Genomic DNA, 19,377 nt, shown 5'->3' with positions numbered 1-19,377 from the left:
AAAAAGGTTGAATAGACAGGAAAAGGTTGCCCTCACATTGGAGTAAGTAAAGGAGCTCGAGGGTGGACAACTGGTACCGCTAACACAGGCAAGAATTTGGAGCAATGGTTTCCATCTTTCTAGTATACAATAGTAGATTTGGATCGGCAAGCCCTGGTGAGATGATGGGCAGAGGATTGATGCTGTAGGCTGTTGTTTTTTTCAGGATCACTCTACTCTGGCAGAGACCGAAGAACTGGGAAGCCGCCCTGGACATGGATGATGTTCGTAACAGATCCCGCTGGTCATACAGTTACGACGTTAGCTCCGGCCACCCATCATCTCCTTCATGGCCTCGAGTCGATCCATCGTTGAAAGACCTGGAGCGAAGAAAGGATCCGTTTGAACCTTTTCCAAAGTGGTTGGCTTGGCGTAGCCCCAGACCCGCCATCCAGAGTCCTTGTCATTCCAGATGAGTTGCTGTATGACGAGAAACTCATCACAGTCTTGCACCTTTGGGGTCGTCTTGGCAACTTCCTGAGAAGCAGATTTTCCACGAGACGTCAATGTTTTACTTTTGCTCATCGACTGTCGAGAAGTGACACGCAAAATGATCTGGCGGATACCCGAGTTGGGAACTTCTGGAATTTTGGTCGCACGATCTGACACAACACGGACGCCAGTAAAGTAGGTATTCGGCGCGCGGATCCAGTTGACTAGATTCCAGGTAACTTGCTCATTCCTTGGGCGACTCTCGATTTGGTTGACGAGTTTCCTTGCAAGCCCATCACAGCAGAGACGACGCACACCAGGAATGTCACCACTGAGGTTCGATATTAGCAATGTAATCTCAGAGGTGGTAGACAGTGCATGAACCTTACCTCGCAAGTGCAGTGTACATATCTTTGTATAAAAGACGCGCACGGCTTCGACGCTCTCGGAGATCTTGGGGCCTCAAAGGAAACCACCTTTCCGGCCAGAAATAAAGACACAGACTGCCAGTAACGTTAGCCATCATCTTCAGACGAACAGCACGACTATTTTCAGAGGACCTCCGCCTATAGGCATGCCCTTGCACGATCGGCAGGATACACCGCATCCCCAGGAGCAACCACTATGCCTACCTCATGAAGTTCTGGAACCTGCTCTTGAGCGAAGTCCATTCCATTTGGAATCGATCCCCCGGATTCTGGAAGATCGAAGGCATGTCCTTCCATGCCGGCCGGACAAAGGTCCCTGGCAACAATCCAATATCATTCGGCATTTGCCCTTGAAGGAGATCTTTCGCGCGGGTCTTCATCGCTGGTTGCGAGATGCTCGGAGGGCGGAAATTTTGGGATCGGTAGGCCCATCGTTGGGGGGCCTGGGAGAAAGCGCGGTATTGTTGTGCATTCGGGGCAAGCGACTGGGAAAGGACGACAGCTGTATATGTTCTGTGGACGAGACTGCCCGCAGACAGGCGCAGGGAGGACGCCATAGCGGACGGCGACTTGAGGCAGATGGAGATGTTGTAGGGCCGACAGGCAGAATAAAATCCGCGGACAGTCACGTGTCGCGCTCCGCGGTTTCCAACTATAGGAGATCCGTCGCAGCACAGTCCCCGCAGATTTCTGACACTCTTCCTTCTGGCTTCCTGGCACTGTTGACACAGTCCTGCTAGTTCTGAAAACCCAGCAATTGAGAAAAGCAAATAAATTTGCTCCCCCAGAGGCCTTGCTTACTCTCGTGACGTCTTGATATCTACCGATTAGGGGGCGGGACACATCCCCCGGGACTTTGAAAGAGCCGACGCTTTTAACAGAACCCCTTCTTGCACCAAACTTGATTTCTAGGAAACTTTGCTCTACTGTCTTGCGTGGCGGCCGCATATGCCGTGATTGTGTTTAAAGGCTGGCTCCTCGACGTAATGCCTCACCTCCGCCCTACTCAGCCCCCGCCCAATCGCCTCCGGAGCCAGACCTAGACATCGCGCCCCCGGTGGTGCCCCCGGAGCTGCTTGTTCCTCCCACCCACCCGTCACCGAGCCGTCTCGCCAAAAAAGTGGCTTCTTCCATCCCATCCGCCGCCCTGCCCTCCCAGACCTCTTCTCCGTCTCATACCCCACTCAGCAGCGATGCTGGTCAGTCTGGTCCCTCACCACTTCACCCTCGGGTGGCTGTCATCTTGGGTGTTGACCGCAGATGGCATATCCCACTGCTGATCTGCCGGGCTTTGAGCACGCTGCCTGCTGCTTGGTGGGGATTGCGATGCGCCTTTACCTTCTTGGCCGAGCTGCTGCATATTCGACCGGGTATGGGACGGGAGGGATGGGCGGCAGCGATTGTCGGGAGTGTTGGACAGGAGTGGGACGTGGAGAGGAGGTTTCGGGTGACTGAGGTGGCATTGGCCATTATGTGGGTATGTGATTATTGCTTTCATCTGGGAATGTCGGCTTTAGTCTGGACAGCTATAAGACTAACATGTTGTCGCACTAGTGTTGTGCATCAGCCTATCTTTCCTACTTCTTTGCTGACTGCATGATGTCACGATGGTTGGTCTGCCTTCTTTCCAACAGCTCTGAATAATCGTCCTCACACAGTTGGTTTACCAGGCTTCTGAACTACACCCCGCCAGCTGTTGTGATTCGTCTTTTGACAACGAATGGATTAATTGCATATATAACTTCTTGGGTTCTATATCTTTCCGGGGCATCCTCTGACCCTCGGCTTCTCCTTCCAGCTTGGATTTCCATTACCACTGTGTGTTCAACACCATGTCATTTCTTACCACTCTATACGGTCGCTGACTTGGTATCCATGCAGACCCTTACTTTTGTCTACCACGCCACTCAAAATCATGCAACAATAAAGCGAGAAACGACGGCATCCTTACTCGTCGTTTCCGTGGCAAGCTTCCTCAGCATGTCTTCGCTTCTACTACAACTACACCTGACTCGCGAGAATGAGCCCGAGGTCCCTGTTTTTGTGATCACCCGCAAACTTTGGGACTGGGCAGTAGCAATCTTCTTGCGCATGCGAGTTGCAGATGACCGGATTGTAGCCGGGGAGCTATAGCTTTCGATTCTCTAGAAGTCACCATGCGTTGATTCTGATACACATTTCGCATGATTTTGGCACCGCCAGAGGATGGGGAATATGACTTGATTTATACTTTTTTCGGGACTCTTATATTCATCTCTTGTGGATTCCATGTTGCCTAGACCACCTCCCTGTCCTGCCGAGCCTTCACCTCGTCCTTTCCCTCTTCATCTATATTCTAGGATCTTGGACAGATCCAATCTATTTCGTTGAAACTTCTTGTCATGGACCGACAACATTTATCAGACCAATCAGTCTGGCGTGACTGAGCTCTACAAGTTCGCAAAGCAGATTCTGTCAAGACAGCACATTTTTCCTAATCTCCAAGCAGGAATACTGGCGTGACGCGAAGTAGCATGGAAGGAGCGAGATAATGGAGAAGAATGAAGAACACGGTAAAGACCGATAGAACCGAGCAAGAAAAGCACGCTTCTACTTCAAAATCTCCTTGACTAACCCAGAAGACAGAATGACCATTGTATCCCATAATGATCACCTGTGCAGCATGGGCAGTCTCCCTCCAGCAACGGAAGAAAATGAATGCAAACCACACAACGCGCAAAAAGAAAGTTGTAAAGCATCGTCTGTCTATGCAGATATGGGTATCTACCAACGCCTCATTCCGTCATGATCCCGTTCAAAATAAGAATGTAAGCCGACAGACTGAGCACGCTCTCCTGTCGATCGAGCTGAAACGATCGTTTGAAGAGATGCGAGGAAAAGCGTGTCACCTCGACAAAGGCCCAGATCTAGCATTCCAGGTACTAAGTGATGGAGACAGAAAGCAAGTAATTGGACCGAAGACAGCGTCCGTAGGATGCATGGCTGGCGGGTAAGGGACATAGCGTGCTTCCTATCCCACCACTCACAGGGCGACATAGACTGGGAAGAAAGGGACCGGAACAAGGCATGGTGACGGGATTAGAACCCATGGACCTGGAAGGGTTTGGTTTAATAGGTGGGTTGTAAACGGGAACAGCTGGGAGACATACCTTGATGGTCTTAGCATCCAGCTCGAGACCCTCCTTCTTGTCGGTCAAGAACTCCTGAACATCTTTGCGCTGATCTCCTTGCAGCTGAATCACCTCACCCATCTCAGAGTCGGCGACAATGGTGCCATTGCAAGCTGGGTATCGGTCAGTATACAAACCCACGTTGCCACCGACGACAGTGGAGACACATACCAAACTTCTTCTTGATGACCTTCAAGATCTTCTTCTGGTCAAACTTTTTCGGAAGACCCTGAACTGTAGTCAGAGTCTTTCGACCATTGCGCTCTGTATGAAACCCAAGTTAGCCAGGTGGTACCCCAAGCACTGATACCACTCCCCGTGACCGTGGTGGACAAGGGGGCGATGGCGAGGTCCAATTATGAAACGTACGCTGAATCCGTATATGGATGTAATTCTGAGACTGTTTAGTCTCGCCGGTGTCTTCGTCAGCTTCGGCGAAGGGGTCTGCAGAACAGTATGTGTCAGCCCCAGTCCAGTCCAAAATTCCAACCCCGCTCTGGGGGGCCACTAGTGGAGCTGAGCGATGAGAGATCCCCTGCAGGAAATCAAATCAATGCGCAGTCGAAGACTACATCGTCCAACTTCACCGAGATGATATGTTCAATGGGTCCGTCGATGTTGTGGTCTGCGGTCTCGGCATGCGCTCACCACAAAGAGGGGAAAGTGGCGACCAAACTTACCGAAGGTCTTGAGGTTTTCGATGGACATAAACTCGGCCTTTTGTCGGAAACGGCCCTTGAAAGCGGTGTTTGTAGAAGAAAGCGAGAGGCGAGATTCAATATCTCTTAAAAGTGAGAGCGATCGCGAGTGTGTGTGTTGAGGAGAAAGTAGGCTGAACTGGGTGGTCGAAGAAGAATCAGAGAGAAGAGCGGCAAAGCCTTTTGAGGGCGTCACGTTGTGGGGAAGGCGGTGTGTGACTAAGCGACACCGTCCATCATCCATGGATGGATCAGCGCCCTCGATGGTTGGCTCACTGTACCCTGCACATAGATAGGTCTCTAATTCATGAGCTCTTTGGCTTTCCATAGAGAACAGCACAAAATTGACTCTTTCTAGTGAATTGCCCAAAATGGGAATTGGATTATCCTAGCTTATGGTGACACAACACAGATTCGGTCGAATCTAGGCAGAGCATGAGCCAACGAGTGTGCAAGCAGCTACCGACGAGATAGTCGACTGCCGGGCTGACTATTTCTCGGATGCGTGTCTAGCCGGTGAGGTTAAATCATTTGGACGAGCGGTACAGATACATTAGGTCCGGATCGGTTGCAGGAACAGATATCACAGAGGTTCAAGAGTTTAGGGCGAGGGGGAAGGAGACGGCACAACAGAGGCACCCTGGGGCGCTGGCGAAGGCAGAAAGAGGGGGAAATAAGTCTGTGGGAATGTTAGAGGATAAGTTGAGGTGCGATAATAACACTGGGAGAGACGTACAACGACGAGTGCCATCACTTGAAGAGCCACGACGTTAGTTGGCAGGATCCGAGCGAAGGGAAGGGGCAGACGAACAGGACATCCCAACAGACATGTACGCCGGAGTAGCAGCAGTCTTCTTCTGCTCGGGGGACTCCGCGAGCCAGGTCTGGAGGGAAAAGATAAACGACACCCTGCGACGCGATTAGAGGGACTGGCGCCGATAACTTAGAGATCATCCGCTGCGGGCTTACCATCCAATCATCCTAATATCGCGACCATGATTAACAGCGTTGTAGGGCCATTTGAGCATATGCAGTCTCTACTCACCTGTTCCGTGTGAACATCTACAAGATGGACCGTATGTCAGTGCAAAGTTCTCGGGAATCATGAAGTCGGATCCACATACCGCGGCCATGGGCATCGTGCTTGACATGGTGCCTGTTGAACATTGCCATCAGAGTCGATTCTAACCTGTAGGATAACGCGTCACGGGTGGTGGCATGATTGCCTACTGGACATGTCGGGATCACTGCTGCTCGCAGGCGGGTCGACGTAGGGGATCACTGCGGCATTGTTCGAGATTAGCTAGATTCCCTGACTGGCGAATGGCCAGACTCACCGAGGTCCGCCCTCCGCATGTCCTTGTTTGACGCCATGTTTGAGGGAAGTAATGCGGTGGTTGAGAGAGGGAGAAGTCTCGAGGTTGCGGGACCTCCGTGCCAAGAACCCGGAGTGCCCGTCCCGGCTAGACTGGGGGGAAATCCCCCGAGCGCTCCAGAACTCCCAAGCGCAACCATCGAGAGATCCATGCCCATCTCTGGCGACAATCTTGCATACACCACCACCGTGGCTATTCAGATGACTTTTGACATGGTCTGCTTGGTATGGTGCTGCATACTACTTTGATGCAGGCCGCCCAGTCACTTGGCCTACCAGAGCTCGATGAGCAAATCGGACAACTGCAGAACTGTTCCATCCGAGTGTTCGGTAACCTGGAAGAGACGCGGAAACATACGATGCAGATCGATGTGATGCCGGCAATGTACATACATTATATGTATGTATGTATGTATGTATGTACATTGTACATTGATCTTTTCCCGATATCGGCTCCGTGCGAGAAGGCTGCCCTCCAAGCTGTGGACGATATCTCCGACGGCAACGAGAAAAGGGGAGATTTAACATGGTGCCACACGGTATACCCTCGGGGTGCACTGCGCTGCAGCGATCCGACGGTGGGCCAATACGGAATGTGGACGTTTCGGAGCTCGGAAGCGATAGTGCGGCATGACTCCATACAATGTCTGAACACCAGATTGTTTGCCCTGTAAAATAATCTAAATATGATCTCTGGCAGCTGCGCTCGGGTGGGTTTGGGGGGTTCACAGTCTCCGTGGGAAAGACTGATATGTAGGAAGTTGAAGTGTACAAAGCCAAGACAAGATATGGGCTGATCGGTATGCGACGGAGTCATCTGTTGCATGATTCAAGGATGGGTGCGCCAGACTTGAAGGGGTTTGTGTGTATCATCCGTTCGAGGCTATGTATGGATACACACATAGTTTGGAACGCTATTCTCACTAGCAGTTCGGTAGTACAAGGAACATGATAAGCAAGAAGAATGCATAGTATAGATAAGCGAAAGCGTCGCTAATTCGGCAATAATGACTCGGCTTTGCTGTACAGGAGGAAATTGGATGCATACGGTACACGACCCAGTGGATTCCCGACGAGGGTGCCGCAGTCGCAGATCGATGTGAAGGAACAGGAGCATATACTAGGTAAATACACCTGCAAGACTATGCATGCCACGAGGGCCATCACAGACGCAGATTACCCTAGGTCACATAGCTATGATCATGTATGTACAATACGGACCGAATGTTGAATAATAATAAAGTACTACCTGACATTTTCCGTCGATCTTCGGCTTCGGTGGCGGAGCTGAGTTGGCCCGTGACTTACGTTATCGCGCCCATAAACACCCGCGGACCGGTGGACCCGTGAGCCCGTCGATAACGCCTTCCATCTCTTGATCTTCTTGTTCGACTGCCTTGTCCTCCAGTTCGTCTCGGGCCGCCCTCCCCCCGCGCCTCCTGCTGCTCTTTTTCGAACGCCTCGAATGCTTGAGCAGTCCGTCCTCCTTGGCATTTGTATCCTCAAATCGGCCAAGATCGCCCCCCCCCCCCCCCCCCCGACTTGGGCTCTCCCGCTATCCGGATGATTTAGATCGACTACTCGGCCAACAACAATACACCATGAGCTGAAGATGATACCCCGATCTTCTGCCGGTGGCCAACCGCGGGGCCACCCGACGCGAGTGCCCAATGGTGGCCCCGGGCGAGTTGCTCTTGCGCCGACGTCCGGCCAGTACGATCCCCCGTCGGAGACAATGCAACCATTTCCTCCCATATCACAGTCGCAGCCCCAGTCGCAGCCGCTGGCCCGCCAACTGCCTATAGTCGACCTGACGAGCGGCGGATCGGAGCCTCGTGATAAGGAACATCCGCCAAAGCGTCCTAAGCTGGAGGTTTCCGGCAGATCAAGCATGAATGAATCGAGCTCGGGGGCGAATGGTGGGGAAACAAGGAGTACACCGGGAAGTACAAGCTCACGAGCTCCGTTCTCATGGCGTGGTCGACCGCTGTGGTCGTTTCAAGCGTGCATGTCGGAAATTCCTGGCTACGAGAATCGCGGTGATCATGCGACGGACTCCAAGCCGTCGTCGCCACCCCCATTCCCTGCCCAGCCTTGGAGTGGTGCTCTGCATGATCGACTATCGAGTGTTAGCTCCAGATCAACAGAAGAATCTCCGAAGTCTGTCCAGACAACTCCATATCGCATCGAGACTCCCTCCGTGGCGCCAGTACTCAAAACCGAGAGTAAGTGAACCGAGTGGTTGGGGGCCGCAGTGGAGATGGCTAACCATTTACAGGAGTTGCTGATTTCACACCATGGACCGGTGATCACCCAGAAGACGTTTTGAATGAACAAACTGCAAAACAGGGATATTATGACCGTACTCAAGTCTCCCAGAACGAATCTAACACGGCGCGCCCTGCGTTGTATGCGCAATTGAAGCACCGCACTGGTCTGCAGATGCTCTCCACCGTCTTTGCTGCTGCTCTGGAGAAACGCAAAAATTACAACACTGTTCATGCCCCCTCAACGTTCAAGCCTCCGCCACGGGTCACACTCACCGATAACAAGCGAGAGGCTTGGCTCCGAGATCTTGCTAACCCGTCTGTGCCTCTCCGCCGATTAAGCCGAACCATTCCTCATGGTATCCGCGGCAAAATTCTTCTCGATCAATGTCTGGGCAAGTGGATTCCAGTGGCACGAGCTGTTTGGCTAGCAAAGTGTGTTGGTGCGAATGAGATTCGCGCGTTCAAGCGGAAAGGGACGAGCGGTGCTTTAGCTGTAGGATTGGAAGCGAAGTGGGTACGAGACTGGACGGCCAACGTCCAACAGTTCGTTGAGGCTGTGCTTAGTGGCCCAAAATCCTCTGATTGGAAGGCCAAAATGACCTATGCAGTCAGCTTGACTGCCCGCCTGTTCTTCGAGAACTTGCTTGATCATGATCATTTCCTTGAATGGTATCTATCCTCTTTCGAAGCAGCATCTCTCACCACTGTCCCTGTCTGGTTGTTGATGCTTGGAATATACTGGAACGGTCTTCTACGGTATCGACGGCGCGGTCGGCGTTTGGCCGAATTGCTACTCGAAAAACGGCGTCAAGCCACCGATGCCCATTCGGAGGCTCTTCAACCTCTCATTGACAGATTGTCTCGTTTTGTCAAAAAGCTGGTGCACGAACATACCTCGTCGATCATTTTGCCAAATTCCTGGGAAACCTACAAGCATCAAGTGTCATCATGCCTCAACCTTTCGCAAAAAGTGGACCAGGCCCTGTTGCAGACCCTTGCGGAACGCAACCAGCGAGTACAGCGCCCGAGACACGCCACGAAGACTACTCAGCGTGCTCCTAATCAACGTATTATCCGCCTTCTCGACTCTATTCGTTCTGTGAATGATATACCTACGATCTCCGCCGCCTGCCTAGATGTCATTGATGACCGAAATGCTCTGATTTCAAAACTACTGGAGTGGCTTGCCACCCCGTTCCGCCAGGGAACCCGTCGGGTTTACGTTGGAGTTCGTCTCTTGCGGAAGTGGAAACTCTCCGGAGTTGATGTCGATGACCATATCCTCGCCTTCCTTACTCGAGTGTCCGCAAATACTAGACTCGATGTAGGTAATATTTATCACGCCATTTCCGAGCTCGTCAGGTCGCAGAACTTCTCAGTTGGTCGATACCTCCAGTGGCTGATGGCTAAAGGTGTTACAAGCCGCTTGTTGGAGGAGAAGTCCATGGTATGCCCTCGTTTAATTCCCCGACTCTGTCTGGACGTATTAACGCAGTGTCATAGATGCTGGATTTGCCGGGGGACGTTGGACTGATAGCCCAGCTCCCCATTGGGCGACTCCCCGAACATGTCGCCAACTTGCGGAATATTTTGTTAGCGCGTTTGGGCCTATCTAGATCAGACGAAGCCATGGTGATTGCCAATGTCAAGGAGCTGGTTAGCCGCCGTTTGCCAGCAATCTTCGATATGAGCATACATGCAGAAGAGTCAATAAGCACGTTGCCAATGAATTTGAGCTGGGCTGTTAAGGCTGAAATTGGTCAATGGTTGCGAGGTGTTGTTGCTGAACATGTCCGCGATGCTAAGTGGTGAGCTTTTTCTTTCCTTCTATTCCTAGATAAAGAGCTAATACTCTTATAGTTCGACGGCGCAAGTCAGTCTCCCTGGCGATTTTGTCAAATCGGTGTCTGCGCTTACACCGGACGAGTTCTATACTATTCGTGATATCCTGGAGACCCTCAGTGACATTTCGATCTTGGCAGATGTGTTGAGGTGTGCTTCAAGCTCTGACGATAGTATTGTTCTTGCATCGGTTGCCGATACCACCAATTGCCACTTCGAATCATTGTCTGTGATTGGTGCCGCTACGGACCTGTTCCGAAAGTTGGTTGATACCTATGCAGGTATCAAAAGATCAAGCTTGCCAAACCTTGATTTAATAATTTCCCTGATCGAACTAGGTTTGCGAATTCCCAACGAGCTCAACACTGTTGTGGTCCTTCGCCAGGACCTTTCACGCATGGAAAACAAGGCGGTTCTGGCTGCATCTTCTCCGGTATCCGATCATATTCCCGACTCTTTCGGCGACTCAGATCCATTGTTTCGAGAGAAGCTGGATCAGCTGCTACTTTCTGGGAGTGCTATGGACGAGCCAACCCTTGACATGGTTTTCAATACTTTGACTAAACATCTGGAAATTGGTGGACACAAAGGAAATGTGTCAGCAAACGATACTTGCCGCTATCTGGCACAGCTGCGGTCCTTCCAGTCAAAACATTTCGATGGCATCTTAGCTCGCTGGGTCAGTGGGCATTTACGATCTCCTGATCGTTCCACATTACTTCGCGCACTTCCGTCCCTCATCGGGGTTGGATGCGTCACGATTCGATCCTTGCTGTCTTTTGTGAAAAGACTTAGCTTTTCCACACCTGGCATTCCCAATGCGGCCGATCTCTCGGCAGATTTGATTGATCTTCTCGTGGTCCGTTCGGAAAATGGGAAATACCTGGATCTGGTAAGTAGCTCATGACATTGCCTGTTTATTTAGAAAAAATAACTTACTATTTCTCATTACGTCAGGTCTCGTATCGATTTCAATTGGCCCAACTGGAATTTCTTTCCAAGAACTCGGATGAAGTTGTTGGTATAATTTGCGATGCCGCGTCATCCTTCGATGCCGACAATTCGAATGGTTTCACTAGACATTGCAACTTAGAGACTTCTATGGTCATGCTGCTGCAGGAACTGCTTGTGCGAAATCCCGAGTGCGCCGAGCAAAACTGCATGCAAAAACTCATCACTCAATATCCGGCAGCCATGGGTGCTCTCCGAAAGGCTCTCGATCTTTTGTTGGACCTCGATTCGCAAAACAATGATAACTCAATCATCTCGGAGGTAGAGAAGCTTGCGAGCACAACTGACGACTTTTCACTCCCATTTTGTCAACTGAAGCTCCAAGTCCTCTTTCTCGAAGACTCGGGTGATAATGATCGAAACCACATCGCAGATGCGATGTTCAAGACTGTCGTGGCAGATTCACGTGCGCACAAGCTCCACTGGGTCGACCTTGTTGCTCTTATGGGCTCAGGCGCGATTCGGCAAATCCGTGAGCGTGCCGAGAAGGAATTATTCTCAATCCCGTTACTCGAGGAGCCGGTGAATGAACCCTTTACCGTGCTTCCCAGCCAGGAATATTTGCAAATGGCCAAATTGTATCTTGCTATCATTGAAGAACTCGCATATAGCGTCCCGGACTCTGGTACGCCTTCCATTGCCCCAATCATTGTGGAGAAGATGGACACCCTCCTTCAGAAAATTATCAGCATGCAAAGCAGCCTCAGAAATTCTGAGGGTCCTCGAGCTGGAACCCACAATGACCATTGCCGTTCCGACTTTGAGCGGGCTCTTGCATTCTGGTTTTACGCCCTTTTGAGGATGGTGGTCATTCATCGCGCATCTTTCATGCAGCTATCCCCGACTCTCAAAGTCAACTCTTCCTTCGAGCAGCCCCGCTTGTTGATCTCGATTTTCTGCATTGCACTTTCACGTCTTCCGGGAGACGTACTGCGCCAATTCCCAGGTGCCGATTACTTCCCCCGTCCAAGTATTCCCGAGAATTACCGTCCCTGTCCAGGGATCTTATTGCAAACGCACGCTCTGGATGTTGCCGCCTCCCTGATTGACGAGCTTCCTGACGAAATCCGCCATCAATGCTCTCGATATCTCAGGGAGAAAAGCCCGCCATTTGTCCCTCTCCAAAATGACACCCGTTTCTTATATCTCCTCGGCCCTGTGTCAGATGTGCACTTTTCCACTCTTGTTCAGTCAACTTCAGCACCCTCCCCGACAGCCTCAGCATCAAACCAAACTCCTGTGTCCACTAATCTTCCAGCCACCGGTCCTTCTTCGCAGCTGTCTGTCATGCCGTCAGGCCTATGTACAGGAGTGGTAGATGGACCGAACTCCATTACGAGTCGGCTCCGTGTCCAGAATAGAGGCAGGATTGGTGGTCCATATCCGATTCGTTCTTGGGAGCTCCTGGAAGATGCGGCACCCTTCGTGGGTGCGAATGATACTGCTGTGAACTTGGGCTATTTCGATGCCCGGCGTGTCCGGGTCTGAGATCGATTCCTTGCCAAATGCCCTGCCTCCAAGCTCGTTTCGCCACCCGCGAACGTTGCCACCATTCCCATCTCTTCACTCTACGTTTTCCTCGCTCATATCAGATTCTTCCTGCAGTCTCTGATCATTCTCTCGCCGCAAACCCAAACATTCTGATCACTGAGTATTGATTGAGATTTATTTTCCCCTGGGGCTTTCCCAGCCGGATTCATCCTGGATATCATTGCGTCATTTTTCACTCTTGAACAGCCAGACATGCCAGGTCATGACATCGCATATCCTTCCAGCCATGATGAATACTTGCATTGATGTGGTCCTTCCTCTCATGCGCCATTTTTCTTCCTCTCTTGCTTTGAAATTGGGCGTGATTCATAGTATGTGCATTATTTACACGCTTTGAGACATGGCCAGCTGGTGTTTCTCAGGTTGCGCATGTTCTTATTCAGTCATCCGTATTCTGGCGTTGGTTTAACGGGGGTCCATTTGTTAAATACCTCTTCCATTACTTTCCCTTGGAACTTCATCAATTTATATCCTTATGAGGACTGGAATACGTATTGGCCCATTTACTGTGCTCTCATACAATCTTCAAGGCTATATGAAGAAGCATTGCGGAGGTTGAATTGTGACATCCAAGCCACACTACTTTTGCTGCTACTAATAATGCATTCCACCTAAATCAAACGGCATCAATCAAGTCTCAGGCCCAACAATCTCTCAGTCTAAAATTCGACAGGCACAACAACCACGTCTAAATCAGGTCCAAATCGACTAAACAGACCGCGACGAACCACTCCTCGTTGACGAACAAGCCCTCGAACTCGATGTAGACTCTACCTCCTCGCACGAAATATTCTTTTCTTCCTTCGCTGCAGTCTCCTCTTTTCCCTCGAAGTTCTTCTTCCGCTCATCCTCTAAACAGTGAATCACATCGCTCAGTGCATTCTCATTGAACCCATATCCCAAGTGCACTGCCACACACCGCACGTATTGCTCAATCGAAGTACCTGTCTTCGGCTGGAAGCTCGGTTGAAGGGGCTCGTTGGATTTAGAGGGAGACCGAGAGCGACCTTGGCTGGAACTGGCAGAAGTATCTTCCGAGTTCTTCTTCAAGGTGCCGCCATTGGAATTGCAGGAAACCCCCTTGCTGGTTTTGCAAACGGATGTGGTTTCTGAGGCTGAGCCGGACTTGGTACTTTGGACTCCATGCTGCTCATCCTTGACTGCTTTCGCGGCCTTGACAACCGGGATTAGTTGAGACGGTTTCGCCGTCCTGGTCTCGGAAACATCGTCCTCTTCGTCAGGGTCAGATCCAGGCTCAGAGTCGTAGATGCGGATGAGCTTGGGCGCTTTATCTGGCTTCTCGAGGTCGAGCAGTACTTCTATCCCCACGGTCTCTTCTTCGATCACCGCTTTCGGCTCTTTCTCCGATGCTTCTTTGGCTTCGCAGGTGTCAGATGGTGGCGGTGGTGGCGGTGGTGTTGCTTGACGGCGGATGTTGGAGTTGGGCGCTGGGGCGAGATGTTCCGTATTCGGAGGATAATACTCGTTATATTGAGGCTGGTTGATGTACTCACTTAGCTGACCGTTGTTGCCAACTGGCGGTGGGAAATACTCCGGGCCTGGCATATATGGTCCGCCATAGTAAGACGGCACAGGGCTACTGTATGGGGGGTGGCCACCGACAATAAAGGGACCACTGTTGACAGGTGGCATAAATGTCTCTGGAGGTGGGTGTGGACTGATGTACCGCGGTTGGCTGCTCACAATGAATGGCGGTCCATTATATCCATGACTTGGAGGTGGTAGCGGCGGAGCAAAGGGTTGCGAATAGAACGGATGGTGACTTTCGTTCTGGTATGGAAACCCGTTGAGCAATATAGGGGGAATCGGGAAGCCAGCCCGTGAAGGCAGATTCTCGGAATGAGGAAGAGGAGGAAGAGGAGGAAGAGGAGGAAGAGGAGGAAGAGGAGGAGGATGCTGCCTCGCAAATCCACGGTGCCCCCCTCGATTTCTGGGAGGTCCATTGCGGTGCTGCCGGAAGGTGTTATGTTTCGAATAAGTGTTGTTGCTGCGTTGCGCTAGAGGTAATTTCGGTCGAGCGGGATAACGTCCTGGATTGGTGAGCAAAGGACTGCCATCCATATCGAGCAGAGTCAAATAGTATTTGTCGTCCTTCTGAAAATGCTGGAGGGTTAATGTTAGCGGAGACTTGTGAGGATGCACCCGGTGGATTGTACATACCTTGATGGCATCTCGACAATCGTCGACGTAGGCAAAAGTGACTTTACAAACGCAAGTCCAGGCCTGAAACCCTGCCGGATATGGCTCGATGCAGTATATCTCAAGAGGACCCCGTCCCCCCAGGGCGACCATGACATCTTGTTGGGTGATAGGGGCCCCGGAACGAAGGCCTAGACAGGCAGTCCCTTTCTTATGTGAGAGGACAGTCATATCAGAGATTGAGAAGGGCACTCACTTCTTCCTTTGGCTCTCTCAATCCTCAACAGGCGGTCATGCAGCATCGTGCACTCATCCCATCCTAGCGCTGCGATGGCGTCGTCTACTTTCTGCAGAGAGGATAGGTGAGCACGTCGGCAGGGCTGACATCGAAGACTTTTGAAAGGCTTACCTCGAATTGCACAAAGGCCCCGGGGAGCCCCTTCTTCTTGTCCTGCTTGATCTTGACATGGCATGGTCCAAACTGGGTGAACACCCCCTTAAGATCTTCAGCCAGCTTATCAGTGGTGACTTTGGTCGAGAGGCTTTGATGGAATCAGTTTCAATTCTCTTCAGCATCAACATCAAACACTTACTTTCCCACAAAGATACAGGCATCTGGAGGAAACAAGCCCTGTGCGTTCTTAGCCGAGGGTTCCTCTAACAAACGATCCCCACGACGGGGATATTTGCTTTCGAAATTCGCATCGCTCGTCTCGGCCGCCATTCTGGACATAGACTTGTTCTGAACGACCTTTTTTATGCTGAGTTGGCAAGAGGGGCTAAGCAGGTGAGATGAGCAGAGCATCTGATATAAGAACACTAGAGTGGTGAGTATGCAGGATAGCAACAAAGCAAAAAGAAAAATCGCCCATCGGCCCACCACTACCTCACCCTTTCACCCTCCGCTACCAAATTCGATGGCCATCTCTTACCCTGGCGGGAACCAACCCCGTTCTCATTCCTAGATGTGGGAAACTGGCCCTTTAACCGTGGCTACATCTGGGGTCAACCGTCAAGTCGAAGCTACTCTGACTCAGAACCAAGCCCTAACCAGAGGAAATCAAATCCAGATGACCATAGGAACAGTCCCTAGCCGCCCCATGGGCCATGGATGGTGACGCTTTAGTAGGCAGCCGCTGCTATAAATGTCGTCGGAGCTACTGACATTCCACGGGTCGCGAGCCTAACATAAATACAGCTAGCCTATCTATAAAAAAAGTGTAAATAGCATTCATTTGACTCTCTAGACTCGGTTGGACTCGGCCGGTGCTTGTCCGAGCATCGGTTGAGCATGACATGACGCTGGTTGTACGTCAAGTATCTGGGGGACATGTTACCCCAATCAGCCTGTATCGAGCTAGGCTGACGGGATTTCTTAGAAGCAGATTTGACCTGATATCATTTAGAGTCCCTAATTCCCTTGATGGCTTAACCTATCGCTCCTGCTAGTGCAAGGTCCCCTACGCATTCGGCTGAACGGTTTGGAATATCCAAGGCAAACGTTGGGCCGAACATGACACATAATGGTTGTAGGGTAATTCACTAGACATGAAGATAATTCAAGGCTGGAGTATTCATATCAATAATAGGATGTACAGCACGCGTTGGCTCTGAAGCAGGAGGTTTAGTGTAGAAACGAAGCATCAAAACGAGATAAGCTGCAAGCTTGCGATTTATCTTATCGCCGGCTGATCGACGCGCAAGTTTCACGCCACGGAAACCCGACATCATCCTGAACACTCTCCTCCGCTTCCTGGCAGGACGTTCAACAACCCCCCAGTTTAGAGGTCGGCAATGATTCCTACTCGCAGCTTGGCCGCCCAGGGTGGGTTTTTCAGGCGCAGCGCCGAGGAACTCAGCCGCCTTTCGAGGATTGGTATGTCGCCTCGATCTCCCGTCATCTTGCAAGAGGCTAATGACGCGCGACCGCAGCCTGGAACACCGAAGCCCTTCATACCCCGACCAAGCCATACGTACTTCTTAACTTCGAAGAAGAATCGACTGTCGCAGGCTGTAAGACCTTCGCTGATCGCGCAGTTGGAGGCTTCAGCACCGCCAGCCTTGACTACGAGCCCGGCGACTCTTCGTCGAACACACCACCACATGCCCGGTTTCACGGCAGCATTTCCACAAAGCTCCCACAGAATTGGCGAGTCGAGAGAACTGGTATGAATTTGGGCCCCCACCGAGCTTCGGTTGCCATCGAGAAAATGTCTACTAACCTTGTCGGAATGGGAACAGGATACGCCGCATTCCGCAACAAGGATCGGGGTTTCTGGCTGTTTGGCCGTCTCTTCTGGGATGTCGACCCATACGCCTACCTCGCACTTCGAATCAAGTCTGATGGGCGAAGATATACTGTGAATGTCCAGACAGATTCCGTCGTCGAGACCGATATCCACCAACACAGACTATATACCCAGCACCACCGCGTGGAACGTGGGTCGCAAGCCTTGCCCTCCGAACCCCCCGAAGCCTCAGAAGACGCTGGGGACCTATATCCCAATGGCATGCCTTCCGCTCTTTCTGACATTCCGCCCGAGTCCACCGTCATCTCTTCATCTTCCAGCACAACCACGTCTGGAACAACAGGGTGGGAGACTGTTCTTCTACCGTTCAACTCATTTGTTCGAACCAACCATGGCTACGTGATTGAGCCGCAGACTTCTCTCATTCGCCAGCGGGTGAAGAGTATCGGCATCGGTCTTACGGACCGCGTTGAAGGAGCTTATGACCTGCGTATTCACAAAATTTGGGCAACGAACGGTATGGGTGAGTCTGAGATTGATGAAGAGCAGCGCATTTGCGGTGCAGATGCGTTGCCGATCGATGAGGGTGTTCGATCAGCTTGGAGAGACGCGAATGAACAGTCGCAAGTGGTGCGCCAACAGAAGAAACCTGATGCCAAGGAGAAGGGTCTCAAAGGCCTCCGGGCAGAGTGGGAAGAGTGATGTGTCAACCTTGATAATCTCTACGCCGGTTGGAAGAATCTTGGCGAATTTTCGCCAAAGCTTCTCCGCCTGAATCGGGCAATCGTGTATTAACATTTGAGCGTGACTCTCTCCTCTTAATTCATGAAGACATACACAGGCTGTACCCTCGTAGAGTTCGTGCCAGCCTCGACCTATACAGCAGAGAATGGACAGGAACAGATCTAAACACCACCGGTGATCTTCTCCCAGGCTTCCTTGTATTTGTCGGCGGTCTTTTGCACGACCTCCTCACTCATGCAAACACCCTCTTTGCCCTTCAAGCCCTCCTGGACTAACCAGTCGCGAAGGAATTGCTTGTCGAAGCTCGACTGGCCGCGGCCAACCGCATATGAGTCCTTAGGCCAGAAGCGCGACGAGTCCGGTGTCAGTACCTCATCAGCCAGCACAACCTCATCCGTCTCCTCGTCAACGCCAAACTCGAACTTGGTATCGGCGATGATGACACCCCTCTGCAGGGCATAGGCATGCGCCGCCTTGTATAGCTCCACGGCGAGCGAGGCGACTTTCGAAGCATATGGCTCGCCAAGAATGGCAGTGGCTTCAATAACCCCGTGGTAAGCTTGCCTAGATCAACCATACAGGTCGCAGAAGATATAACATACCTTGATCTGGATGAATGTTTTCATCGTGCTCACCCAGCTCCGCCTTGGTAGAGGGAGTATAGATTGGACCATTGGGGAAAGCCTCACTTTCCTGCAGACCGACAGGGATTGGAATACCGTGCACAGTGCCGGAGTTCTGGTACTCCTTCCAAGCCGAACCAGTGATATAACCCCGCACAATTGCCTCGATGGGGAGGATACGGAGCTTCCGCACTTGCATACTCCGGTCTTGCAGCATGGGCCGGAGGTGATCCGGTATCTGAGGAGGGAGGTCGAGGGTGAGGAAGTGCGTGCGCAGAGAGGGAATGGCTTCAGTCAGAATCTTGAACCATGTTCGAGTGCAGAGGGTGAGCAGGATACCCTTGTTGGGAACGCCCTGTGTCGTGTACGATGATTAGCAATTGACCAAAGGACCCGAATGCGGGTCTGGTGAAGTGGCAGAGAGGGAGATTACATTCTCCATGATCACATCGTAGGCGGAGATGCGATCAGTCGCAACGAAGAGTAGAGTCTTGTCGTCGACATCGTACAAGTTGCGGACTTTGCCCTGAGCAATGAGGGGGAGCGCACCTTGCAGATCGATGGTTGTCAGAGCTTCCGCCATGACGATGCTGTTCAATTGAGCGTGCGGAAGTAGGAAACAACGTTCGAGACGAAAATGCGTCATGCCCGAGCTGCCTTTTTTCTCTGGCGGGGCAGGACTGGTGCCTTGCGGCCTTAGGTGGTTATCAGTCTTATCAACAGTGAAACGCGCCCTGGCAACTCTCAGGGACTTACTTACCGTGAAGCACCTCTCTCCAGAAGAT

General features: G+C 51.6%; 8 protein-coding genes across 8 annotated transcripts; 3 read left to right on the top strand and 5 right to left on the bottom strand.

The window, feature by feature from the left end:
- Window positions 1–300: 300 nt before the first annotated feature.
- N7459_000669 (uncharacterized protein) lies at window positions 301–1,456 on the bottom strand (the record flags this gene model as incomplete). The annotated part of the gene is made up of 3 exons (XM_056939854.1): window positions 301–802; window positions 861–974; window positions 1,104–1,456. The coding sequence occupies 3 exons, from the start codon at window positions 1,454–1,456 to the stop codon at window positions 301–303; spliced, it is 969 nt and encodes a 322-aa protein (XP_056804134.1).
- Window positions 1,457–1,911: 455 nt separating this feature from the next.
- Window positions 1,912–3,032, top strand: N7459_000668 (uncharacterized protein; the record flags this gene model as incomplete). Its single annotated transcript, XM_056939853.1, has 2 exons — window positions 1,912–2,372; window positions 2,558–3,032. Coding segments are annotated over 2 exons (936 nt in total), but the record flags the coding sequence as incomplete, so codon positions are not given.
- Window positions 3,033–3,820: 788 nt separating this feature from the next.
- N7459_000667 (translation initiation factor eIF1) lies at window positions 3,821–5,047 on the bottom strand (the record flags this gene model as incomplete). The annotated part of the gene is made up of 4 exons (XM_056939852.1): window positions 3,821–4,182; window positions 4,241–4,333; window positions 4,439–4,513; window positions 4,750–5,047. Coding segments are annotated over 4 exons (828 nt in total), but the record flags the coding sequence as incomplete, so codon positions are not given.
- Window positions 5,048–5,368: 321 nt separating this feature from the next.
- On the bottom strand, window positions 5,369–6,141 carry N7459_000666 (uncharacterized protein; the record flags this gene model as incomplete). The annotated part of the gene is made up of 7 exons (XM_056939851.1): window positions 5,369–5,520; window positions 5,579–5,676; window positions 5,737–5,748; window positions 5,813–5,829; window positions 5,892–5,923; window positions 5,998–6,048; window positions 6,105–6,141. The coding sequence occupies 7 exons, from the start codon at window positions 6,139–6,141 to the stop codon at window positions 5,369–5,371; spliced, it is 399 nt and encodes a 132-aa protein (XP_056804131.1).
- A 1,613-nt stretch (window positions 6,142–7,754) lies between these two features.
- On the top strand, window positions 7,755–12,753 carry N7459_000665 (mediator of RNA polymerase II transcription subunit 12; the record flags this gene model as incomplete). Its single annotated transcript, XM_056939850.1, has 5 exons — window positions 7,755–8,367; window positions 8,421–9,859; window positions 9,916–10,220; window positions 10,273–11,146; window positions 11,212–12,753. The coding sequence occupies 5 exons, from the start codon at window positions 7,755–7,757 to the stop codon at window positions 12,751–12,753; spliced, it is 4,773 nt and encodes a 1,590-aa protein (XP_056804130.1).
- A 771-nt stretch (window positions 12,754–13,524) lies between these two features.
- On the bottom strand, window positions 13,525–15,700 carry N7459_000664 (uncharacterized protein; the record flags this gene model as incomplete). Its single annotated transcript, XM_056939849.1, has 4 exons — window positions 13,525–15,182; window positions 15,233–15,323; window positions 15,386–15,518; window positions 15,570–15,700. The coding sequence occupies 4 exons, from the start codon at window positions 15,698–15,700 to the stop codon at window positions 13,525–13,527; spliced, it is 2,013 nt and encodes a 670-aa protein (XP_056804129.1).
- A 1,070-nt stretch (window positions 15,701–16,770) lies between these two features.
- N7459_000663 (CIA30 family protein) lies at window positions 16,771–17,927 on the top strand (the record flags this gene model as incomplete). Its single annotated transcript, XM_056939848.1, has 2 exons — window positions 16,771–16,852; window positions 16,909–17,927. The coding sequence occupies 2 exons, from the start codon at window positions 16,771–16,773 to the stop codon at window positions 17,925–17,927; spliced, it is 1,101 nt and encodes a 366-aa protein (XP_056804128.1).
- A 203-nt stretch (window positions 17,928–18,130) lies between these two features.
- On the bottom strand, window positions 18,131–19,175 carry N7459_000662 (phosphoribosylaminoimidazolesuccinocarboxamide synthase; the record flags this gene model as incomplete). The annotated part of the gene is made up of 3 exons (XM_056939847.1): window positions 18,131–18,507; window positions 18,572–18,947; window positions 19,026–19,175. The coding sequence occupies 3 exons, from the start codon at window positions 19,173–19,175 to the stop codon at window positions 18,131–18,133; spliced, it is 903 nt and encodes a 300-aa protein (XP_056804127.1).
- Between the last annotated feature and the right edge of the window lie 202 nt (window positions 19,176–19,377).

Source organism: Penicillium hispanicum (genome assembly GCF_028827665.1).
Source record: "Penicillium hispanicum strain IBT 35686 chromosome Unknown utg000001l_segment0_segment0, whole genome shotgun sequence".
Classification (NCBI taxonomy): domain Eukaryota; kingdom Fungi; phylum Ascomycota; class Eurotiomycetes; order Eurotiales; family Aspergillaceae; genus Penicillium; species Penicillium hispanicum.
The sequence above is the reverse complement of the archived record's forward strand: the minus strand, read 5'-3'. Positions and strand labels throughout refer to the sequence as shown.